This window comes from Acanthopagrus latus, chromosome 7, assembly GCF_904848185.1.
Source record: "Acanthopagrus latus isolate v.2019 chromosome 7, fAcaLat1.1, whole genome shotgun sequence".
In the NCBI taxonomy this organism is placed as follows: Eukaryota; Metazoa; Chordata; class Actinopteri; order Spariformes; family Sparidae; genus Acanthopagrus; species Acanthopagrus latus.
In genome coordinates this window covers 3,662,368-3,682,482 of record NC_051045.1, presented here as the reverse complement: position 1 = coordinate 3,682,482, position 20,115 = coordinate 3,662,368, and the positions used below count along the sequence as shown (strand labels likewise).

Here is a 20,115-nt window from a genome sequence, read left to right as displayed (position 1 = left end):
AAATAGATCCAGACGTAAACACTTAACTTAAAGGCGATGCAGCAAAACATATTGTTTAGAGCTCTTTGTTCCGAGCAGAGTCCTGCTGTTTAACTGCGTAACCTCATTTACCCCTAACTGTAAACTCAAGCTCCTCATTCTCTCACTTTCAAGTCACCTATTACATTAGACTTCACCTTTTGGCCTGACGATGTTCCCTCATGCAGACACCATCTTGTATTCATTGAACCCTGACGGTTCCCCTTCAAGCATCTTACCAGGTTAGTCAAGTGGGCGAGCTGATTCCTGTGGACGTCCCTCCTCTCGACGTGGTGCTCGTTGGCCTTCAGCGCCAGGATGGGTGGTTCCGTGGACGTCCGCTGGAGCTATGGGAGGAGAGAAAATGCACAACACCGCCCATTAGGACAACACAGACGCTGACCTCGCCGGGCAGACGAGCACACCACCCTCTCTGTCAGTACGAGGCCTTAATGCTAGCGTGACCCCGAGGCTTTCTGTCATTAATCAGGAGCATGTGAGCGCTGCTCCTCGTGGATTCCCGTGGCAAACACGCCGTACTTAGCAATTCACGAGGGGAAAAGAAAAACATTCGATCATGGCTAAGTATGATGACCACCCTGCTCAACATCTGTCAGGCTTCAAAATGTAAACACAAACGCAAAAAAAGCTACGACTACTTTGTATAAGGAAGGGGGGGGCGCGCCGCTGGATGTGGAAGATTAGTGAGTGTATCGCTGGGTGAGGTGGTTCATCAAGCTGTGCGGGACGTAGGGAAGAGCTGGAGCTTCAAAGTGGTGGTGGGGGAAGTGTCCTGGGTGGGGCTGAAAAAGCTGGGAGGAGGTGGGTGTGGGCCAACCAGTGGGACGATCCAGCTGTTAATCATACATCTGACTGGGAATCGGTGGGAGATGCTCGCTGTCTGATGTAGCCTCACTTGACCCCTCGGAGGTGCGCCTGCGAGCCACTTACTTTGAGCCGATGGTGGTTCATGTGTTTGTCCGAGGTGCAGTTAATGGGGCCCTCCGTGGAAAACTCCAGGGGGTAGAGGAGGGTTTGACCCTGGACGCTGAGGGGGCAGCGCAGCTCGAGCCGGGTGTGGCTGATCCGACTGGGCCCGTTGTTCACCAGCTGGAAACAAAATAGGAAACTTTAGCATGTGAAGCATCGGAAAAACTACACAAGCAGCTTGATCACGGTCGGGAGGTCGCAACAGATCCGTCTTTCCCATGCTGCAACTTTCACATTTGACATATTGTCTTAATCTACAAATAGGTCACCTGAAGTAGAGCACTGTTTAAGCTCAGCCAAGCGAAAGTGGATCAGGAAAAGCCTGAGAATAAATCACGCCGCGTAATCTGGAGAGTGTTTCTCTCCGCCGCAGCCCAGAGAAGTCAGCTCACTTTATAAACAGTACGATCTGCTTTCCAACCCAATCTGCTCAGCGCCACGATGAGTCTGCACAGCTCCGAACGCGGCCTGATTACCTCATAGATGTGTTCCACCGCAGGCCCGACGTCCTGCTCCACCTCGTAGTTTTTGGTCACCTTCCAGTTGGCCGGCGGGAAGAAGACCTTATCTGGTCGAGACACGCTTTTAAAAAAAAAAAAAAAAAAAAGAAAAGAAAAGAAAAAGAGCAGGATGTCAGAAGATGTGTCGGGAGGCAGTGGAGAGTTAATGAAATTCCAAAAGGGTCCAAGTGAACTCACCCCTGCAGGATGACATCAGCCTGAACAACCACCTCCAGCTTGTAGGGAACGACCTCGCTGTGGGAATTGTTCTCATTTTTACTGTGGAAACACAGAGAAAGAAGAAAATAAAAAAAAGATTCTGATTAGCTGACAACACACGTGAGTCTGTTGTGAGTCCAGTGTGTCTGTCGCATGATGACACTGAGTTTTTACCTGCGGATCTGCAGCTCAAACTGAACCGTCTTGTGCGTGTCCTTCAGCCGCGGCACCGTGAAGCGAAGACCCGCCCACAGCTGCAAAGAGGACGATACAGTTAGCAACGTTAGCTAGTGCGACAAACTGGCAACCACTTGAGGAGGCAGATGACTCGAACAACAGTGGCGCTGGGACGTGAATGCAAACGAAGAGGGGAGGTGTGATGTGACTTTTAGAGCGGAACAAGCTACTGCTAACGAGAGTTGTTCAAAAACTTTCTTTTTATTAAACTCTGTGTGCACAAACAATGCTGGTGTTCATGTGTAGAGACTCTGGTGATGCTACCAGCACAGTTTCATGTTGTGTCGAGACTTCTTACTGTTTTAAAAACAGAGTTTGAGCTGAAAATGAAAATACGGTAAATCTTAAAAGCGCCGCTTTCATCGTAATTATGCTTTTACACGAAGGTTTGACTCGGCGAGAGTTTTGCTTTAAGTCTGCAATTATCGACAGTCAACTCTGCTTTTTGCAGCTGCCCCACCTGGAACAAGCACCTCGTGTTGTCAAGGTTGATAAAATGTCAAATAAAAACTACATATAAACTGACTGACTGCCTTTCAGTAGAGCTAACTCAGACTCGCAGCCATTCCTCCCGCGTCCACTTCCCTCTTCCCATCCTCTGATAGATATGTGAAGATCTCGGGCGTGTCTGTCTGTGAGCTTCTCGTCTGTCCAGCAGGCGGATTGATTACGAGCGGGCACGTCCGAAATGTATCTGAGAGTTCCTGCTCTGCCCTTTTTCTCTCTATTAATAACAACAGATCCATCTCCTTCCCACGCAACTCATCAGTCACTTCAGATCAATAACGCTGCAGTCTGAGACCTTCCTACAGAACAAGTGAGCTGTTGTTAAAATAGAGTCGTCGTCCAGTTAACATGTCGCTGACGGTTTTTCCTCTGCAGGCCAATTAAAAACATGCCAGCTTGTGACTCCATCATTAAAAAAGGGAACTCTGCCCAGCAGGAGGTCGAGGAGGGAACAGATGGAGCCCGTGTTTCCTGTCACAACATTTCCTAACGTGCAACAACTTTTCCTGTGCTGCTCACACCTTCACAACTTCTTTTTTTTTTTTTTCTCTTTTACTAAGAACAGGAAATCATGATGTTGTGTCAAGTGTTTATCTCTGTTAGACGGAGTGTTGTTAAGTGTTGCTGGAATGAGTCATTAAAACCTAGAAATAAGATTGCATTTTTGCACTTTTGGTTCCCTTTTCTCAAGATCAATCGGGGTTTATGAGTTCCTTTTGTTGCAGTGTGTCTGAAATAAAGTCTGCGGTCAACACGAGCTTGAGAGATTTATCACATATTGTCCTATGACATAAAATACATCAGTAAATACCTGACTTTGTCTTCAAAACTGTGGTTGCTAACAAGTGGCTACAGGAGATCAAAGAGGTTGACTCGGACATAAAAGAAAAAGTTATTAAATTAACTTTTGTTTGCCACAGAGCTTATTTTCCTCGATCATAAAGAAAAAGCAAAGGCTTCTTTTGTCCAGGGAGCCGGGGCGATGCTAACTTCCAGGGTGGCCTAAAGGAATTCATCATCCCTGCACGACTCTGTTTCCTTTAACCTCTTAAGCTCAAAAGACACAGAGCCAAAAAAACAGCCAAAAGAAAAGTTTCCTCACATTGGTACCAGACTTCATTGGGTTGCCCAAGTCACAGCTGAGGTATCGGGTCTGGTTCTCGGACTCGTAGCTGCAGGTCAGCTGGGTCAGGCTCTGAAATCGAGAGGACAGATTGGTCAAACCACAGCAAAGGACAAGCGTAGAGAAACAGTTTAATCATGTCCAGAGAGGCGTATTAGTCGCTGGTTGTGGGGGGTTTTGTTGCATTTCTAGTCACCTCATTATTGCGGTAAATACCGCTGTAGTCAGCTTCAGGGGGGAGCACCACGTACAGCTCCGCCTCGTACGCCCCTCCCTCACCCTCGTTCCTGGCGTTGAAAGTCAAGGTTAGCGAGTTGTCATCGCCCAGGTAAACTTCCTTCCTGTTCCTGCGGAGCCAAACAAGAGAAGGAAAATGATTACCAAGAGGGTCAACGGTCAGGAGACACGGTGTCACGACTCCTTGGACACATAAATAAAACGCGATTAAGAGTAAACAACGTCATTCTGTGTTTGTGTTGTTGGGAGGAGAGTCTTAAACAAACTGGAGTCGCGTTAATGAAACTCAGACATTTTCTGTGGGGCTGCAGAGGACATCAGTCAGATTCCTCTCACAAAGTCCCCCTCCTCTATTAGCTGAGAACTTTTCCGACATGGTAATAAACTCATACATGCTGTATATGTGTACAGGGCGGTACTTCCTCGCTCCCTGCACCTCGCCCCACAGCTCGGAACAATGAGAAATTCCATATGGAGGGCCACACAGACGCTTTTAATTACAGCCTGCTCTCATAAAGCGGCGCAGGAGAGCAGGAGATATCTGCAGCCGATCCTCGAGTCGGCCGCGCTCTTGATTCCAACAGGCATCGCGCTCTTCAAACCAAACAAAGGCTCAAAATTAGAAAAAAAAAACAAAACCCTAAAGCTTCCCTGAGGGACCGTTTGGGCGAACAGGTTATGTGTTTTGGCAGCGCGATAAAAGAAACAACACGGCAGGAATGATGGACACTTTCTTTTTTTTTTCTGACATTCCACTACATCCCGGCCTTCCCGTCAACCCCTTCAAACTAATCTAGACAAAAAAACACATCAAGCTATTATTCTAATTGCGCTAATCTCACTTTTTTTTTTCTCGATTTTCTTGGACGGAGCGCAGCAGGTTGTTCCATATGCGATGGATCAGCCATACGTTGAAAACCAAAAAAAAAACACCAAAAAAAATGGAGGCAGATGGCAGATAAATATAGGAATGTGACATCAAAATGACAGAGCGGAGAAAGGGAGTATCAGGGAGGCTGTTATTTTTGTTGTTTTTCTTTGAGGAAAATGCTAACAGATTTTCTGGAGTCAAAGTGTGGCTCTGACAACTTCAGAAGCCGGCGAGGTCGGGACTCTGGCACACAGCTCCCATAATTCCTTTCATCTCCCCTTAACGGTTTGTCGTCGCACCTGTAGAGCCGAGCCACTTCCTGTTTTCAGAAGACGGTGTTCTACTCTTCTTCTCCTGCGGCACTGTGGCTATTAACAGTCCCGCTCTGGTATGCTAAGCCAAACAAAGCAGCGGGGAAACAACAAAAACAGCTGTATTTATGCTGTAGCGCTCAAATCCAGGGAGGAGGTGAAGAGTTCAAGGTCTGTGACCCCGTTCACAGTTTACCACGGTTACGCCATTCTAATATATTCCCCCGGAATCCATACGGATTATATCGAAATATATAAGGAAATGAACACTCACCCGTGGACTGCCAGCTTCAGGTCGGGGACACAGATGTTGTCCTCGCCACAGTCCAACAGAATCTGAGCCTGGAAGACACACAGTGAAGGTGACGAAGCTTTAATACAGGCTGCAGATCATCACGATCACACAGGCGGTTCTGACTGCAAACACACGTCTTTTAACACACGAGGACAATTAGGAGCACGTGAGATAAATCAAGTATCTGTTGAAGGGAGACAACAGGATGAGTGTAGCAAGATGTGACATGTGGCATGACTAATACATTCCACCCCCACCTCCATGAACACCACCCGGCACACACCTGCACTGCAGTCCCCATTATCTACTAGACAACATCAGACAGTAAAAAAAAAAAAACAGTGTTGTTGCTCAGAAGGACAGTGACTGACTGACTGAGCAGGTGAGGTCATGACAGGCGCAGACACACTCTGAACCAGCTGTCCGAGCACAAACACACACACACACACACACTTTTAGTTTGTAAGAGAAGGAAATGATGAGCGGAGTTCAAGCCCGGAGGAGATACTCCTGTGGAGCTAGAACACAAAGCCGGCTGCTCTCGGCGTCCCACATCACAGGCCCGTTGCGGCGAACCGCACGCTACACCGCCCAGCCAACCACAGCGGCGTCTGATCATATGGAGAGGGAGGAGCCTAGAGGAACCGACTGAGACACAGGATATCTCTGTCGACCTGGAGAGCAGAAGCGAGGGGGGGGGGTCGAAGATTACAGTGCAGGGGAGAGACAACAAAGCAACAGAAACACTGCTGGGTAAGTGGACGACCGCTGAACGTGTGGCAGGGCCGCGGCAGGGAAAGCCCTGCGGACCGCTAAATTGCATCCCACTGCGACTCTGACAGTGTGATGATACTCGTGACGATGAGGATAATAAATAGAAATGGAGGAGGAGATTAGAGAGAGCCGAGCGACCCCCCCTTGTCATTACGCCATCCAGGGGCTCTAATTATGGACACCATGGTAACCACCATGCTAACAGGGCCACATGTGCACCCGCAAGGAAAACGACGTCTGCAGGCCCCGTCAGCGTCGTTCAACAACAACAAAGCTGACCTCAGCGTGTGACATAATGAGGGCGAGCATCACACGGCGACTTCAAAACGCTAGCTCGGCAGAATGAGCCGAGCCCATTAATAATCAGAGTCACGCAAATTAGGTCAGATGTTATTATTTAAAGAACAATGAGGGCATTGATGCACAACTTTTCTATAAATAAAAAAAAAAAATTAAAAAAAAAGGTGAGGACAGCTGGGATCCTCGCACGTTTTCCTCACAAATCCAGGCTTTTTGTACGAGACCTGAGAGATTGTGGCAAATTAAAAGATCCTCGTCGAAACATGTGGAATTTATTAAGAGCTCAGACTTCAACCGTCTCTCGTTCTCACTCAGGCTCAGACAGAGCGAGAGCTTGGCAGAGTCGATGAAATGTTACATGGCCTGCCACATTGTCTCAAAGCATATGTGCAAATCAATAAGGCATCATGTGTCTGATGAAGGCCAAGGCGGCGGTATAATAGTCACCCTTTTTACTTTTTACTGTTACATCCACACAGTCTAAAGCAAGATTAATGAAATATGTTGGCAGGCTCTCACTCCCTCTTTTTCACACATACACACAGATTAGCTCGCCCCCCCGGTTTTTTTGGGCGTTTGGCAAAAAAGTGTCTTTTTCAGGTTTAAGGTTGACATCCAGCTCCGGCTTGTCTCAAGGTTTTGGTTCAGCAAAAAAAAAAAAGACCACATCTGTTGGAGGCCCGACAGCTCTGATATCGTGGCACGACTTCAATGACAGGGGTTCAGTCCCGCTCCAACAGGAATATAAGAGCGGGGGAGATAAAACTACGCTGATTGCCGTTCCCTTAATGCCCCAACCCTGTGAACTCCCACATGGTGGATGCTGCTCCACAGCTGAGAGGATGCCCACATGTCGAGCCAACTCTGCTCGCTGCCAGAGGGGAAAAAACTGGCAAACTGCCGAGAGATTTCGACCAGATGGGCAAATCTCCTGCCCTGAAATATCTAGCGGTCTTCTGTGCACGCAGCTCTGGAACGAGTCACCTCCCTGACGCTGTGCAGACAAGCAGGCTGAGAACAATTCCTACCGGGACGGCAGGGAAACACTGCGCTGTACATATGCCTCACATTTTCCCTTTTTTTGAATAACAGCTTTCCAGACACCTTGGACGTCTTCCCAGCAGAGCAGTTCAGGATTTACATTTTTTAAAAAAACAAAAAAAAAACGACTCTTTCATGAGGGACAGGAGAAAGTCAGTGGTTACAGGGAGTGATTACTCTTATCATCAGTTCAGGCAGAATGAGTCTAAGAACCATATGTGCATTATTAGGGAACACACTGCTCCACCATACATCGACGCACTCCACAGTTAGTTCGCTGTGTTTGATAGAAGATGTGGGAAGTGCAGCGCACGTCAAACTACAGTACCTTCTGCTCGATCACGCTGGTGGTCTGATAGTTGAGGATAGGCCGCAGCCCGTGGGAGTCAGCTGCAGCTTCTGGATCCAAGCTGAAGTTCAAGGCCACATAAATGGAGGAGAGTTTATCCCTGAACTCTTTCTCATCCTGCAGACAAAAGAAACAGAGGAACAGAGTTTGTGTCGGCAGTGCTTTAGTGCAAAAAAAAACAAAAAAAAACCTGAGAATCTGTTGGTCAGATCAGCTTTTTCATTTCAACTGTGATCTGTATCTTTTGATCCCAGCAGAGGCCGAGGTTTGCTGGTTGCCTCAGAGCATGCTAACTTCTGCATGCTAACACGCTGCACCTTCAAAGTCACATGAAGAATAATAATCACAGTCATTTTTCTGGTTGGCATGAAAGAAGACGTACTCGTAGGTAGATCTTTGTGTTCCTGCACACACGGTCGCCATGCCGCACCATCACACTCATCTGGAGCAAAGGCTGCTGGGAATCCAAGAACAAAGCCCTCTTCACGGCACCTTTCTGCTTGTGCTTGTGACTGTCGAGCTGCACCTCCACCTGGAAATCTGGGAAACGCGTCACACACACACACACACACACACACAAATGAGCTTTCATGGCATGATGAATGTTCCCGAGTCGGGTAATGACAGGTTTAAAAAAGACCCTCCATAAATATTCCGAGTCGCACACGCGCACAATGTAGTAACTATAAACTTAATGGCAGTTGTTTATAAAGGAAGGAGCAATTAGAGATAATAACTCGGGGCTGATAGGGAGCGGCACCGAGCACAGATGACGTTTGATCACAGAAGGTATTTCGCACACAGCACTTCCTTTTTTTGTCATAACAAAAAATCCGAAAAAAGCTGCCAAAACCCTCCTAACCTACAGACTGTTATGGGTTTAAAACATTACCACTTGGTGGCCTTTTGAAAGTTTCCTAACTTGTAATAAAGTGCAGATGTGGAAAATTGGCTCACCTAGGACGTCTGGGAGGTGCTTCCCATCGGCAGATATGCAGAAACTCAGGTTGACGCTGTTTTTTTGGACAGACATGGGGGGACAAAGACATGATGAGAGAAGCATTGCTCGTTTATGGCAGAAGCTCAGTACAAATATTCTGTACGCACAAGACACCTCGCTTGCCCTCGCTTGTTCTCCCCAAATTCCCTCTTTAACGGCCCCCGCTTCTCTTGTGTCAGCTCCTTACATGGTTCACATTACAAGGCACGAGACGTAATGGGAATACAATGAATAATATGAAAGAAATGCCAACTGCTCTGAGACGTGCTGGCATCTGACCGCTCTCACCAGCCAGGCTGATAAATCGCTGGGTCTACGTTTTCACTGACAGCACCCACACACACACACACACACACCAACGCATAGCAGAGTTAAGAAGGGTGAAATTGGGCAACGACTCAGGTTTCAAGGCTGACCAGTGGATGGCTGTCTATATAAGCCCGTAGCTCTTCTCCCATGACCTCAGCCGCACAACACGCTGCTGCTATCCAAAAAGTCTGCAACCCCAAAAAACCCCCAATCCTTTTTTTTTTTTTTTTTTTTCACTAGTAAACCCACACAAGAGGAACAGAGCAAAAAAAACTGGAAGAAGAGAAGGAGAGAGAGAGAGAGGAGTGTGTGTTGGAAAAGAAACACAGGAAAAGGAAAGAAGAGAGGTGAAAAAACTGAGACGGAGAGACACATCGAGGAGTAGTAATAACTTTCTCTGCTCCTTGTTCCTGCACAACCGTGTGCGCACGCTCACGGGAGTCGACGTGTCCTGATGTTTCCCAGCTGTGTTCCACCACCAAACAATATCTCATTCAAAGCAACGGCAAAAAAAAAAAAAAAGCCCCTCCCCTGCCTCCCTCCCTCCCTCACATTATCCCTTGTGCTCTCCTTTCACCCCCACCAAAAAACTCCTCATCACCAGGCAACGTAGTGTAATCAAGACACATGTGTATACAAGAGTTTCCTTTATGGATCAGGATCTGGAAAAGGAGGATGGGGGGCGGAGGGGGGGGGGGAAGCAGACACGTGAGCGCAGTGTCAACCATGTCGAGCAACAAGCAACCGTCGTCTGTTTCCTCTCCCCTTTCCTGGACCCGAATACTCTGCAGACGAGGCCAAAAACGGCCAACAATGCTGCTATTCAGCACGTTGTTTCTCTGCTCCGCGGCAGACGCAGAGCGACGTGAAGACATTTGAAAAATAGGTCAGATAAGAGCAGCCCTCGGTTCATATTAATACCGTGACTGCTGATGGAAAGGATATTCCTTATCAGAGCTTCCTGCCAGGATGGCGAGTGTTTATGCATGCGGAGGAAATGGGGAAGCCCATCTTCTGGCAGCAAGGGGTCAAACAGAGCAGCACTGAAGCCTGAGTCAGAGGACGCTGAGTGACGGTGCTGGACAGGCTGGAAAACTCACCAGGAAACAGGAATGGTCGTGTTTCCGCTGGTGACCACGCAGTTCTTCTCTTCGGGGTTGATCATGGTCGGGGAAACTGTCAGATGGCCCCTGGCGTTGACAATCGGGCGCGATCTGTTGGTAACGAACCAAATGTAGACGGGAGATTCAATCATGGGACGTTTAATTTCCACTTTTAAAGGTGTTGAGTGTGTTTAATGATGAGTTAATGAGGCAGTTAGACTCTTTATTAGATCAGTAAAAGAGAGAAACATGAATTCCGACTGAGCACACTTCGGTTGTGTCTTAGTAAGGAAAACAGCTTTTCCCTTGGTTAGTGATACAGTCTTTCTTCCAAGCTAGGCTAACTTTCTTCTAGCTTTAGCTTCCTAGTTACCGTAAACATGACTATTTAATTTGACTGTTTGTTACAGATATAATTAAACAACTTACCTATAGAGAACAGCCTTATCAACACCGAAGGCACCGACTATGAGATCTGAGAAAATAAAACCTCAGAATTAGAAAATCATGATAAAAAGATAAAACACTTACGTTTGTTGCATTCTTCCAGCAGCGCCTCACTCACCTGGGTATCCATTCCTGTCCAGATCCTTAGCACCTCGGAGGGCAAATCCAAAGCTGGCAGGAATCGTACCGGCAGCCCACTGGCCGGTGATCACCTGAGATGGTTTTTCCCTGAGTCCTTCTGAGTGCCCGTTGAAGATGTAGACCAGTCCCTGCTGATCCTCCCCTCCAAACGGACAGCTGATAGCCACGTCTGCCAAAGAGCAACGATCAACAACATCACAATCTTAGACTGCAGCCACCAAGAGGTCAGATAATACAACAAGGCATTTCCAGGTGCTTAAAGTTGCAGGTACGTTGGGTCGAAAGGCCTTCAGAGTCTACAGCCAGCAGCTGTGCTTTGTGCTAAATGCTAAAGTTAATGCAAATTGGCAGTAAACACAAATAAGAGCTGATCCAATTTGCGTAAAAATTTCATGGTAATACAGCCAATATCCTGGACCGAGCCAGCCTCCCAACATGAGCACGTTACGAGGGAAGCGACAGGTTGCTGGTTACCAAACCAAACCTTTAATCATCCAATGAAAACGCTTTGTCTTTAGATTTTTACCAGATTTCATTATTTACCTTTGCTGCAACAGTTTTACTTAAACACAAGGACATTATTTCTACCTACTACCTCCCTTTGTATATAATTTTATTTTCTTCTTTTCCACGAGTCCCCCGACGACAATCCCCCATTCTTACCATTGAACCCGTCCTGGTTCAGATCTCCCAGTGGTGCAATGGTGCTGCCAAATCTCCCAAACACCTGGGTGCCTGTCAGGTGAGGTGGGCGGAGCTCCAGGTTCAGGGGGCCTCGCTGTAGGTAAACGTAGACGCGGCCCATCTCTTCCAGGCGGCCATCGGAGCCTCGGACCATGAACATGGGAGCTCCCACCAGCAGGTCGGTCATCCTGTAGACAAGAAAACAGATTTATTCAATTGAGGCGCAGACACATCGACGCCTGTAATAAGTTGTTGGTGGCATCAAATGTAGATCCTGCAGCTAATTATCGAGAATGACGAGTGAAAGAGACAGAAAGAGACAGACACGAGGCTTCTACTCACCCGTCACTGTTGATGTCTGTCGTCGCCACTGCGTAGCCGAAATAAGATCCCATCTGTCAACAACAGTTTCCGTGACATTAGCCCGTGAAAGTCTCATCATAAAAAGACATTATCATCATCAGGTTTTGTTCTCAGACGATATGAAACAGCGGTGCTGCTGTAAACTTCAGACTTTCTTTCTGCTTAACTAGTAAAAAAGGAAAAGGGCCCGAAAGGAAACATGAAGAATTGATGCGTTTTACAGGTTCGGCCCAGTTTGCCGCCGCTTCTGTTCCAGGTCAGCTTCATTTTCTGAATTTCCTGTCATGAACCTCAGTCCAACGAAACACAGGCAGCGTAGGAGCGGTCTGAATTACCGGAGTGTAAGCAAATTCGCTTGTGATTTTTTTTTTTTTTTTTTTATTTATTCAGCTGAGTCAATCATCACTGTTTAAAACGAGCTCAGCGAGTTTCTATTCCCAGAACCATTTGCACAAATTGCCACTGCACTTTCCCCCCCCCCCCTCAATAATTGAGCTTTACAGCAAACCACGAAAAAAACAGACCCAGATCTAGTAAAGAGGAACGCTGCGAAGGAAATTATTTTTGCTTACACCGACTCAACAAATTAAGAGCTCTCATGAGGAGCCAGGCAATGAAAACACAGAGGAAGTGGAGCGTGGAGGAGCTTTCTGTAGACGACTCACCTGCTCGCCGGTGTAGTTAATCATGGTCTTCAGATCCGAACCGTTCAGAACGGACACCTGCAACACAGCAACCACATATGGTGAACGTCTTTTTTTATACGCTCTGATATAAGCACCGTCTCTGGTAAAGGAATGCACTGCGAAAATAATTCCCACTGTGACAATATCGCTACGGCTGTTTTCTTTTTTCTTCGACTTTCCTGCATCAGTGCCCAAGTCTAAAGCCCAGGCGGCTCGTTCTAAAAATGAAGAGTGATGATGAAGCTCCCTTACCGAACCGTAAAGCATGAGTCCTTTTGGAACGCCGGCCACAAAATCTGAAGGGGATGCACAGAGAGACGGAGCAAAGATTTAAGGAGGGAAAATATATATATACACAGGTCAAGCACGACAGGAGGGGGGGATGAGAGAATTCCATTATTGACGACGTTTTCCAGCTCAATAATCGTGTAAAATATCGTAGCTGACCTCAGTTTATTTGACTTGAACTTCTACGTGACTGCTCATATGTGATTCACTTCATCCGCCACCAGGGCACAAAACCTGTTCAGTTTTAGTCAGCTAATATCAAACAGGTTTAATTTTAACTGTTGTGATTGGAAAAAAAAACCACTTTATTCTACTTTCTGCTCCTTCCTCCCGTCATACAAAAGTGAGAATTCAGTCAGTATCTTCTCATCAGTCCCAAAGAAACATTTATGGAGCATCAGATCCAAACAGTGTTGCAGCAGTGTCCAAGCCTCCAGAGGCCCCTCGATGCTAAAGTGAAATAATTTACAACCCTGACCGTGTGGTCACGCTCGTCCTCAGCTGCTTCAGTTGTTTGGGGGAACGCTGCAACATACTTTTACTCTGACGCCCAAGAGATGTTTGATGGAGCTCTTCACCAAACTGTTTGTGATTAAGTGCAGTTTCACGCTTGTTGACTTCCTAAATAGATCCATACAATCCGAGATCTCTTCCCAACTCGTCCCTCTCTCACATTTTCATCTGATTATTTGTTGATAAAAGTGTCAATAGATCCCATCAAAATTATTCATCTTTTTTCACTTTTTATTGACTCACCCTCCACCTGATCACCACTGAATTCCCCAGCAGCGACAGAGTAGCCTGCAGGCATGAAGAACAGACATCAGCCTCAGAAAAAGCAAAATGAAGATGTATGTTAAATGTGTTATAAATAGGAAGCGCTAAGAAATCGCTCACCTTGATAGCTGTCGTCATGTACAGCCCGGACCTGTTTGGTCTGGATCTGACGCTCCACAGACTGCATGAAAAAGCCTGGGTAGTACGACTTGATGATGTCCTCCTTAGGTGCAGAGATCACCTGACCTGAAGTGAGATGAAAATAAACTCAGAAGGATATTTTGAGGCTTGTTTTTGAAGTGGGTGACTGGTATGCCCTACATACCCTGCCAGAAGTAGCTCCCCGGCCCTCCCAGCACCACTTTGCCATCCTGAAAGATAAAACCGATGAATCACTACAATGACAAAAAAAAAAGGGAGGAAGAGATGAGATTACCCAGGAAACCTCTGGTGGTTTAAACGGGAAGATGGTTATTACCGTTGTGAAGTCAGCGCTGAATCCTCCCTGACAGTAACCTTGTCCCACCGCATCACTGATCTCTGAAACACAGCGAAGTCGCCCCGTGAATTATCTGATGCAATAAGTGTTTAATAAAAAGCCGGAGCTCCTGGTTTCAAGGGGACTGAACCGCACGAGACAGTTTCCCTGACGGACAGCGAATAAACAAACAACATCAACGTGACTGACACTTACCTGTGCGGCAGGGAGCGTACTCGACAAACTTGGTAAAATTACGGGCTGAGAGGTAGCAGGTTCCTGTCGCGTCAGAACGGGGGATGTCCTTTTCGGTCCGCCAAGAGTAGAGCGGGGCGCAGGCCTGGAGAGGAGAGGAGGGGAGGGGAGGAGGTGGAGGGAGATGGGGATTGACAGGGAGGTAAAAGGGGAGATGCGGTGATGAATGGGGGTTGAGCTTCAAGGTAGGAGATGTTTTCCCAGTTGCAACAACACCCCCGGTGAACTCAGGACGAGACCCGGGTACCGAGGTCAGCGGTACATCTGGAGCGGGGTAACTCGACCCAGGTCACAACCTTCACTATCAGACCAAACAAGAGGCGGCTCTGCTTGGATGTCACGGAGGAGGTCGTGAAACATTTTTCTTTACAGTGCAGTAAGACTGGAGGTGAAAATTGAACTGGAATGACAACAACGTAATGGACGGTAACGTGGGAGACAAATATATAACTGAGAACACTGACGGCACAGTGAGACATCAGTAAAAACAGTAGACAAGACAATATGTTTAGTGTTTTACTACACATTATAAAGACGTTGGGACAGGAGCAACGAAAGCCTGGGAAGGTCAGTCAAATAAACAGACTTTGACGCTTTGTTCACACCTCTAGCGTCCGTTTTACACATGAATGGCTCCACACAAGTTAGCAATAATACGTTATACGCAACATCTGGTTAGACTTTCAAACTGAATCTTTCTGATCTCACATCTTATGACTTATTAGGGCTTTTGGACTGATACTAATGTGATGAAAAACAGCCGGTCTTGGAAAAGATACGTCACAATACGAAATATAGACTAAAATAAATAAATCTTGATGATGAGACACAACTGGTGGGTAAAGTTCTGTGTACGACCCAAACAAACACCAAAACTTCCCAACAAATTGGAGTGTTTTGCCTCTTTAGACTTCTCGTGAGTGTTCACTCCGGGAAAAGATGCTAGAGGGGAAACTAAAGCATCTAACTTGAAGAAGTGAAGTGGCCACTGACAGGATTATTTGAGGGAGTGAGAACAGGCTGGAGGGAATCACAGTCAGGTTTAAAAAGGGGCTTCCTCAAAATTCACAATAAAAGGACGGGACAACGGACACCACCGAAGGTTCTCGCAGCCTTGAGGCCAGAGCAGGCTTCTCTCAAAGCCCCAATCACAACACAGGAGCGCAGCAGTTGTGAGGCGTAAACCTGAAACTCCAGCGCTTCTTCTAACTCCCCCCCCCTCCCCTCCCCCGCCCAAAAAAATAGGGTCACCTTACCAGAATTGTGTCACCGTGTGAACGCACAGTGGCGCCGAACCACTGGTGGGACTTGAAATCGATCTGATGGTCTGTTTCGTTCAGCAAGACGGTTCGATCCCCTGAGAAAAGCACAAGAGAAACGACAGTGAGTTATAGCAGTATGACAAAACACGTATTGCTTCAGCTGGACTCTGAGTGAGTACCCTCGCTCTGTCTTCCCCTTCCCAGGCCCTTGTGAACATCTGGACATTTGGCAGAAAGCAGGCTTTAAGGCTCCAGCTAGACTATTTTCCAGGACAATCAGGGCGAGAATTTATCGGCTGCTCGGCCACTGTTCAGGACCTGAAAGCTCTCTCAGCTTAGCCGGGTTTGGACTGGGCTCGCCTCGCTTAACCTCGCTGACCCCTGCGGTCTGTTTGACCACCTGTCCACTAACACTGATCTCCCACATCGACGCTCCGACGGCAGCAGGTGTCGTGACAGATGGTGCCGGGAGTCGAGGTTTTAAACTCAACTTTAACTGGAAGGCAGATGCGCTGCGATTGAGAGTGAAACGCAAACAGATCGATAAATCGAAGGAGCCACATCACTTCCAGTCGGCCGTCACTTGAGAGCGTGAGGTGACACCTATCAGGGCCAGAGCAACCTCAGCAGGAAGATCTCCACCCTGTAGACTCATTTCCCCCCACAAACTGTCAAACCACAGTCGTGTTGCAACACAAGCAGAGCATCATCTCTCAGGGACGGACGACTGACACATACTGCAAGAGGTCGAGACCTCCGTGAATGTGAAGAAATGCAGGCTGTGCGTCAGGCCTCTCCGTCCAACGCCTCCCCGCCCCTTCGTCTTCCTCCGGCCAACGAGGCAGCTTGGAGTCGCTCCGTGTCTTTGTGGAAACAGCTCAGGGGGGCCAAGCAAAACACACACACACTCCGGCCCGGCTTCCTCATAGCAACCTCTCAGTCATCTCTGTTTAAGCACCACACTTTCTGTCTCCCCCTTCTCCGTTTTCATTTTCAATATTATCCTCATCTTCCCGATTCATTTTTCTTTCACTATCTCGCGTCCGTCTCTCGTTTGCTTTCAGGGAGTCCTGCTTCCCCTCACCCAAGACGGTAAGCGGAGCGATTATAGTTTTTTAATAACCCAAACTATTTCTGCTTAATCTCTGGGCTTTTTCCTGCTAATGTTATTCATCATGGGCCCACAGCAGCAACCCAACCCCCCCCCCTTTGCCGCCGCTTTGTTAAGTGGTCAGAAAGTGTGAAAAGAAGTGCTTTAGCCATACAGGCAATAACACGACCAGCACTTCAAACGGCTTCTTACGAGCTTGTTACTATAACTAATCTGCCTTAGCTGCGCGGCACCCTCACTTAAAGCGTACACCTTCTTAATATTTTCATAACTCAGGGGGTCTTTGTTTGGATAAGGCCAATGCAAAGCCACCAGAGAAGGGGCAGGAGCTGAGGAGGGACCGGGTTGGTTTTGAGTCATGTTACCGAGGAAAGCGGCCTCTTAAATCCATACAGCGTAACTGTGATCACTTATCGGGGGCCGTGTAAAGGCGAGGGAGCGCCGCGAAGTGCAGCGCTCACATGGTCGCATTCGTCACAGCGCTTCGTTCTGTGTCGGTGTCACGGCCCATGAGAAGTTCTGTTTGTTCTCTGCCAGCTCTGGAGTCACGTGAAGCGCTTTCAGTGAAAATGGAGGAGATCCGGAGCGGCGATAGAGGGTTGTAGACCCAGAGACGGGTCACAACAACGACATGCCATCTGACCAGAACCCCCCCCCCCCGCCCCGCCCTCACCCCTCCTCAGGGAGGCCACTGATGTGACAGTGCCCAATACGGTCTCTCTCCCCTGGGGACCAGCAGAGGAGCGTGGGGGTCTGGAGCACATCCATATAGAATCACTCTCGCCTTTGAACTGAGTGTGAGGGGGGGACGGCCATTAGTGGAGTTAGAGCCCCTCATTGTGTTTGTGTGTGTGTGTGTGTGTGTATTTTCGTGAAGACAAATGGCCAAATTCACTCATCACATCAGCTCGCCTCCCCCCCTGTGGGACAGCAGGGGGGACAGAGCTCTGGTTTCTCCCTCTTTCCTCCCTCCCCTTCACTCCCTCTGGCCTTCTCGCCCTCCCTCCCCCTTCCTCCCATCCTGTATAAGCCACCCGTCCCCCCAAACACACCCTCCCTACCGCCCTGCTCTCCATTCAGATCCATTGAAAGACTCTTATCTCGATGGAGGAGGAAGTGGAGAGGGGGAGGCGGGGGAGAGAGAGGGAGCTCTCAGGCCACTTTGACCCAATTAGTTAGGCTAATTAAGAGGGTCTGTGGCCTGTGGGTCAGAGCTCAAACACACCAAGAGACAGCGAGACCTATGACACCACTTCGCTGGAGGAATATACTTCTAAGTAGCAATAATGTGGAGGAAGATAGAGCGACATCGATTAGAGAATTAACCGCCGGCCATTTGGATTAATCAACGAGAACCGGACTCACTCCCAGCAGTCCCCTTTAATTCAGTCAAGCCTCGTCCGATATCAGACTTGACAGCTCTGCATCGCTTTAAATCTCAAACCACCCATAACTTAAGCTCACCAGATTAGAGTTTCACACATTATTCCCCTTTCTTGCAACACACGTCCTCCATCCATGTCTCGGGGGAAATATGTACAGTATATTTTATGCAATCCTGCAGACAAACCAACCAACAAAACCACTTTGGCTGAGTTGGAAGAAAGACTGTCAAACACCTGCTTGTTGCTGCTTTTTAAATGTAAAGATTTGCTTATTTTCTTTGTCATTTATGATATTTAATCTTAAAAGGTAAACTATGGCCGACTACAGATGAAAACTAGCCTCTCGGTTGATCTGGCATGTTTACAGTTATGTATATCGATATGCACTGTCAAGTAAAATAATTTTCTTTCTTTATATTCTCAACCCAACAAAACTCTAAATACACACCTGTTTTGTTCTTCTAGTTGCAAAAGGGGAAGTAAATATGTTGACATTTTCCACACCAACCCAAAGACCAAACGTAATGCAGCAGCGCTCTTTTACTCGAGCCGTCATAGTGGAGAAAGAGAAATGGCAGCATCATCACCGAGTGTCTTATTTATTGCTCGAGCTGTTACTATCCGGCTTGGCAAAGAGAAAAAGTCACAGCTACAGTAAATGAACTGCAGCAGTAAATGTCATCCATGTAACAGCTGTTTGGCAGAGTCGCATTTGCATGCAGATGTCCATGTATTGAGCTTTCCTCCTCCATGATCCAGATGTCGGAACCGAGCTCTGGCTCTCAAATCAGCTCCCCTTCAAAGCCCCCTTGAAGAAAAAAAAAAATATATATATATATATATATGAAGGGCGTTCTCCGACGACCCTGAGGGACCAACCTTCACTGCGAGAAGGCCTCGCCGCTCGCACATGACATCACTGGCTGTGGGCCTCCAGCCAGCGCCCGCTGGATGTGCAACACATTGTATGTTGCAAGAAAAAAAAAAAAAAAAAAACACTGCAAAAAAATGGAGTGGAGCAAAGGGTACCAAGCAGCGGCGTCCAATAAAAGAACGTTGTTAAACCAGGCTTGTGAAACACTCAGTGGAATATTTCTCCCCATTGTGCAGTATGGACAGTAAATTTAAGTTGGCCGACGACGTTAAGCGTTTGATTTCTCAGGAAGGAAGCCAAGAGTGCTGCGGTACGTGTTTCTCTATGTTCAGTCTAGTGCCTACAGATTGTCCCTATCCTCACCTCACCAGGGCTTCACTGAGCCAAACAGGCTGAGAGGTTCTCTGTCAACAGACTGAAACACGAATCCATTCATTAGACAACCTCACAGACTTCCTCACGCTCTCCCAAAACCACTTTACTTAATTCAGACTCGACCGGAGTCCCCTTTTGTCAGGACCGCTGCTGTCGGCTTCGTCTGTCGCACAAACAGGACATTTCTTTGTCCGACCATTATTTGTTTATTGGTTGCTTATCTCTCCAAATAGCTCCCGGGGCAAGACAACACAAACAGGACTGAGGAGGAAGGGAGGAGTATCCTTCAGAAACCTCTTCAGCACCCCATTATCCTTTTTATCCCCCCCTCCGCAAAGAAGAGGACACAAACAGGAAAAAAAGAAAAAGGGATCATCCAGGAACCAACGGAGCCAACAACGGTTCAGCCTGATCCAGACTGACTGCTGACAACAGGAGCAGAGAGGACAAGAAGCAGCAAACCTGAGTTTAGACGCCGTCACAATCTTCACAACATCACCAAAAACCCGGTGGTCACAGATATGTGCTTAGATTTTGAACTCAAAGTTAGCAGCGTGTGTTCATACGAAGAGCTTCAGTAAAAAGAGTCTTAAAAAAGCATTTGTTGGATATTTGTCTTCCAACCAAATATCAGGAAAATATAAATGAGGGGTTGACAGACTTTTGTTTAAAGTTCAAGAGCTGTTCAAGAAATTCGAGTGACAACCTGGCGTGTTGTTAAAGAGATAAGTCCAAATGTTCTCTGGTAGCTGAAGAGCAGGTACACAAGTTGACTAGCTTCCTGCGATGTGTCAAATGTCAGAGG

The 20,115-nt window shown here is 47.4% G+C and overlaps 1 protein-coding gene and 1 long non-coding RNA gene across 4 annotated transcripts in view; one reads left to right on the top strand and one right to left on the bottom strand.

The window, feature by feature from the left end:
* The window catches only part of itga5 (integrin, alpha 5 (fibronectin receptor, alpha polypeptide)), a 39,471-nt gene that overhangs the window by 7,941 nt on the left and 11,415 nt on the right, over positions 1-20,115 (bottom strand). The window contains exons 3-26 of the mRNA XM_037103700.1: positions 15,560-15,660; positions 14,265-14,388; positions 14,049-14,110; positions 13,896-13,941; positions 13,691-13,816; positions 13,550-13,594; positions 12,758-12,801; positions 12,485-12,541; positions 11,799-11,851; positions 11,436-11,644; positions 10,750-10,941; positions 10,614-10,659; positions 10,182-10,295; positions 8,730-8,785; positions 8,155-8,312; positions 7,752-7,889; positions 5,288-5,355; positions 3,791-3,941; positions 3,574-3,666; positions 1,902-1,981; positions 1,707-1,787; positions 1,485-1,590; positions 970-1,128; positions 258-365 (exon numbers count right to left, since the gene is read on the bottom strand). Of these exons, the coding sequence (XP_036959595.1) occupies positions 258-365; positions 970-1,128; positions 1,485-1,590; positions 1,707-1,787; positions 1,902-1,981; positions 3,574-3,666; positions 3,791-3,941; positions 5,288-5,355; positions 7,752-7,889; positions 8,155-8,312; positions 8,730-8,785; positions 10,182-10,295; positions 10,614-10,659; positions 10,750-10,941; positions 11,436-11,644; positions 11,799-11,851; positions 12,485-12,541; positions 12,758-12,801; positions 13,550-13,594; positions 13,691-13,816; positions 13,896-13,941; positions 14,049-14,110; positions 14,265-14,388; positions 15,560-15,660 (2,417 nt within the window). The remainder of the gene's footprint in view (positions 1-257; positions 366-969; positions 1,129-1,484; positions 1,591-1,706; positions 1,788-1,901; positions 1,982-3,573; positions 3,667-3,790; positions 3,942-5,287; positions 5,356-7,751; positions 7,890-8,154; positions 8,313-8,729; positions 8,786-10,181; positions 10,296-10,613; positions 10,660-10,749; positions 10,942-11,435; positions 11,645-11,798; positions 11,852-12,484; positions 12,542-12,757; positions 12,802-13,549; positions 13,595-13,690; positions 13,817-13,895; positions 13,942-14,048; positions 14,111-14,264; positions 14,389-15,559; positions 15,661-20,115) is intronic.
* Positions 5,762-20,115, top strand: part of LOC119022622 — a 28,232-nt gene continuing 13,878 nt past the window's right edge. The window contains exons 1-3 of one of the 3 annotated variants that reach the window (XR_005076025.1): positions 5,762-6,061; positions 10,772-11,040; positions 11,408-11,634. This is a non-coding gene — a long non-coding RNA (uncharacterized LOC119022622). Of the gene's footprint in view, positions 6,062-10,734; positions 11,041-11,407; positions 11,635-20,115 lie in introns of all 3 variants that reach the window. The other 2 variants (XR_005076024.1, XR_005076023.1) reach the window with 2 other exon arrangements.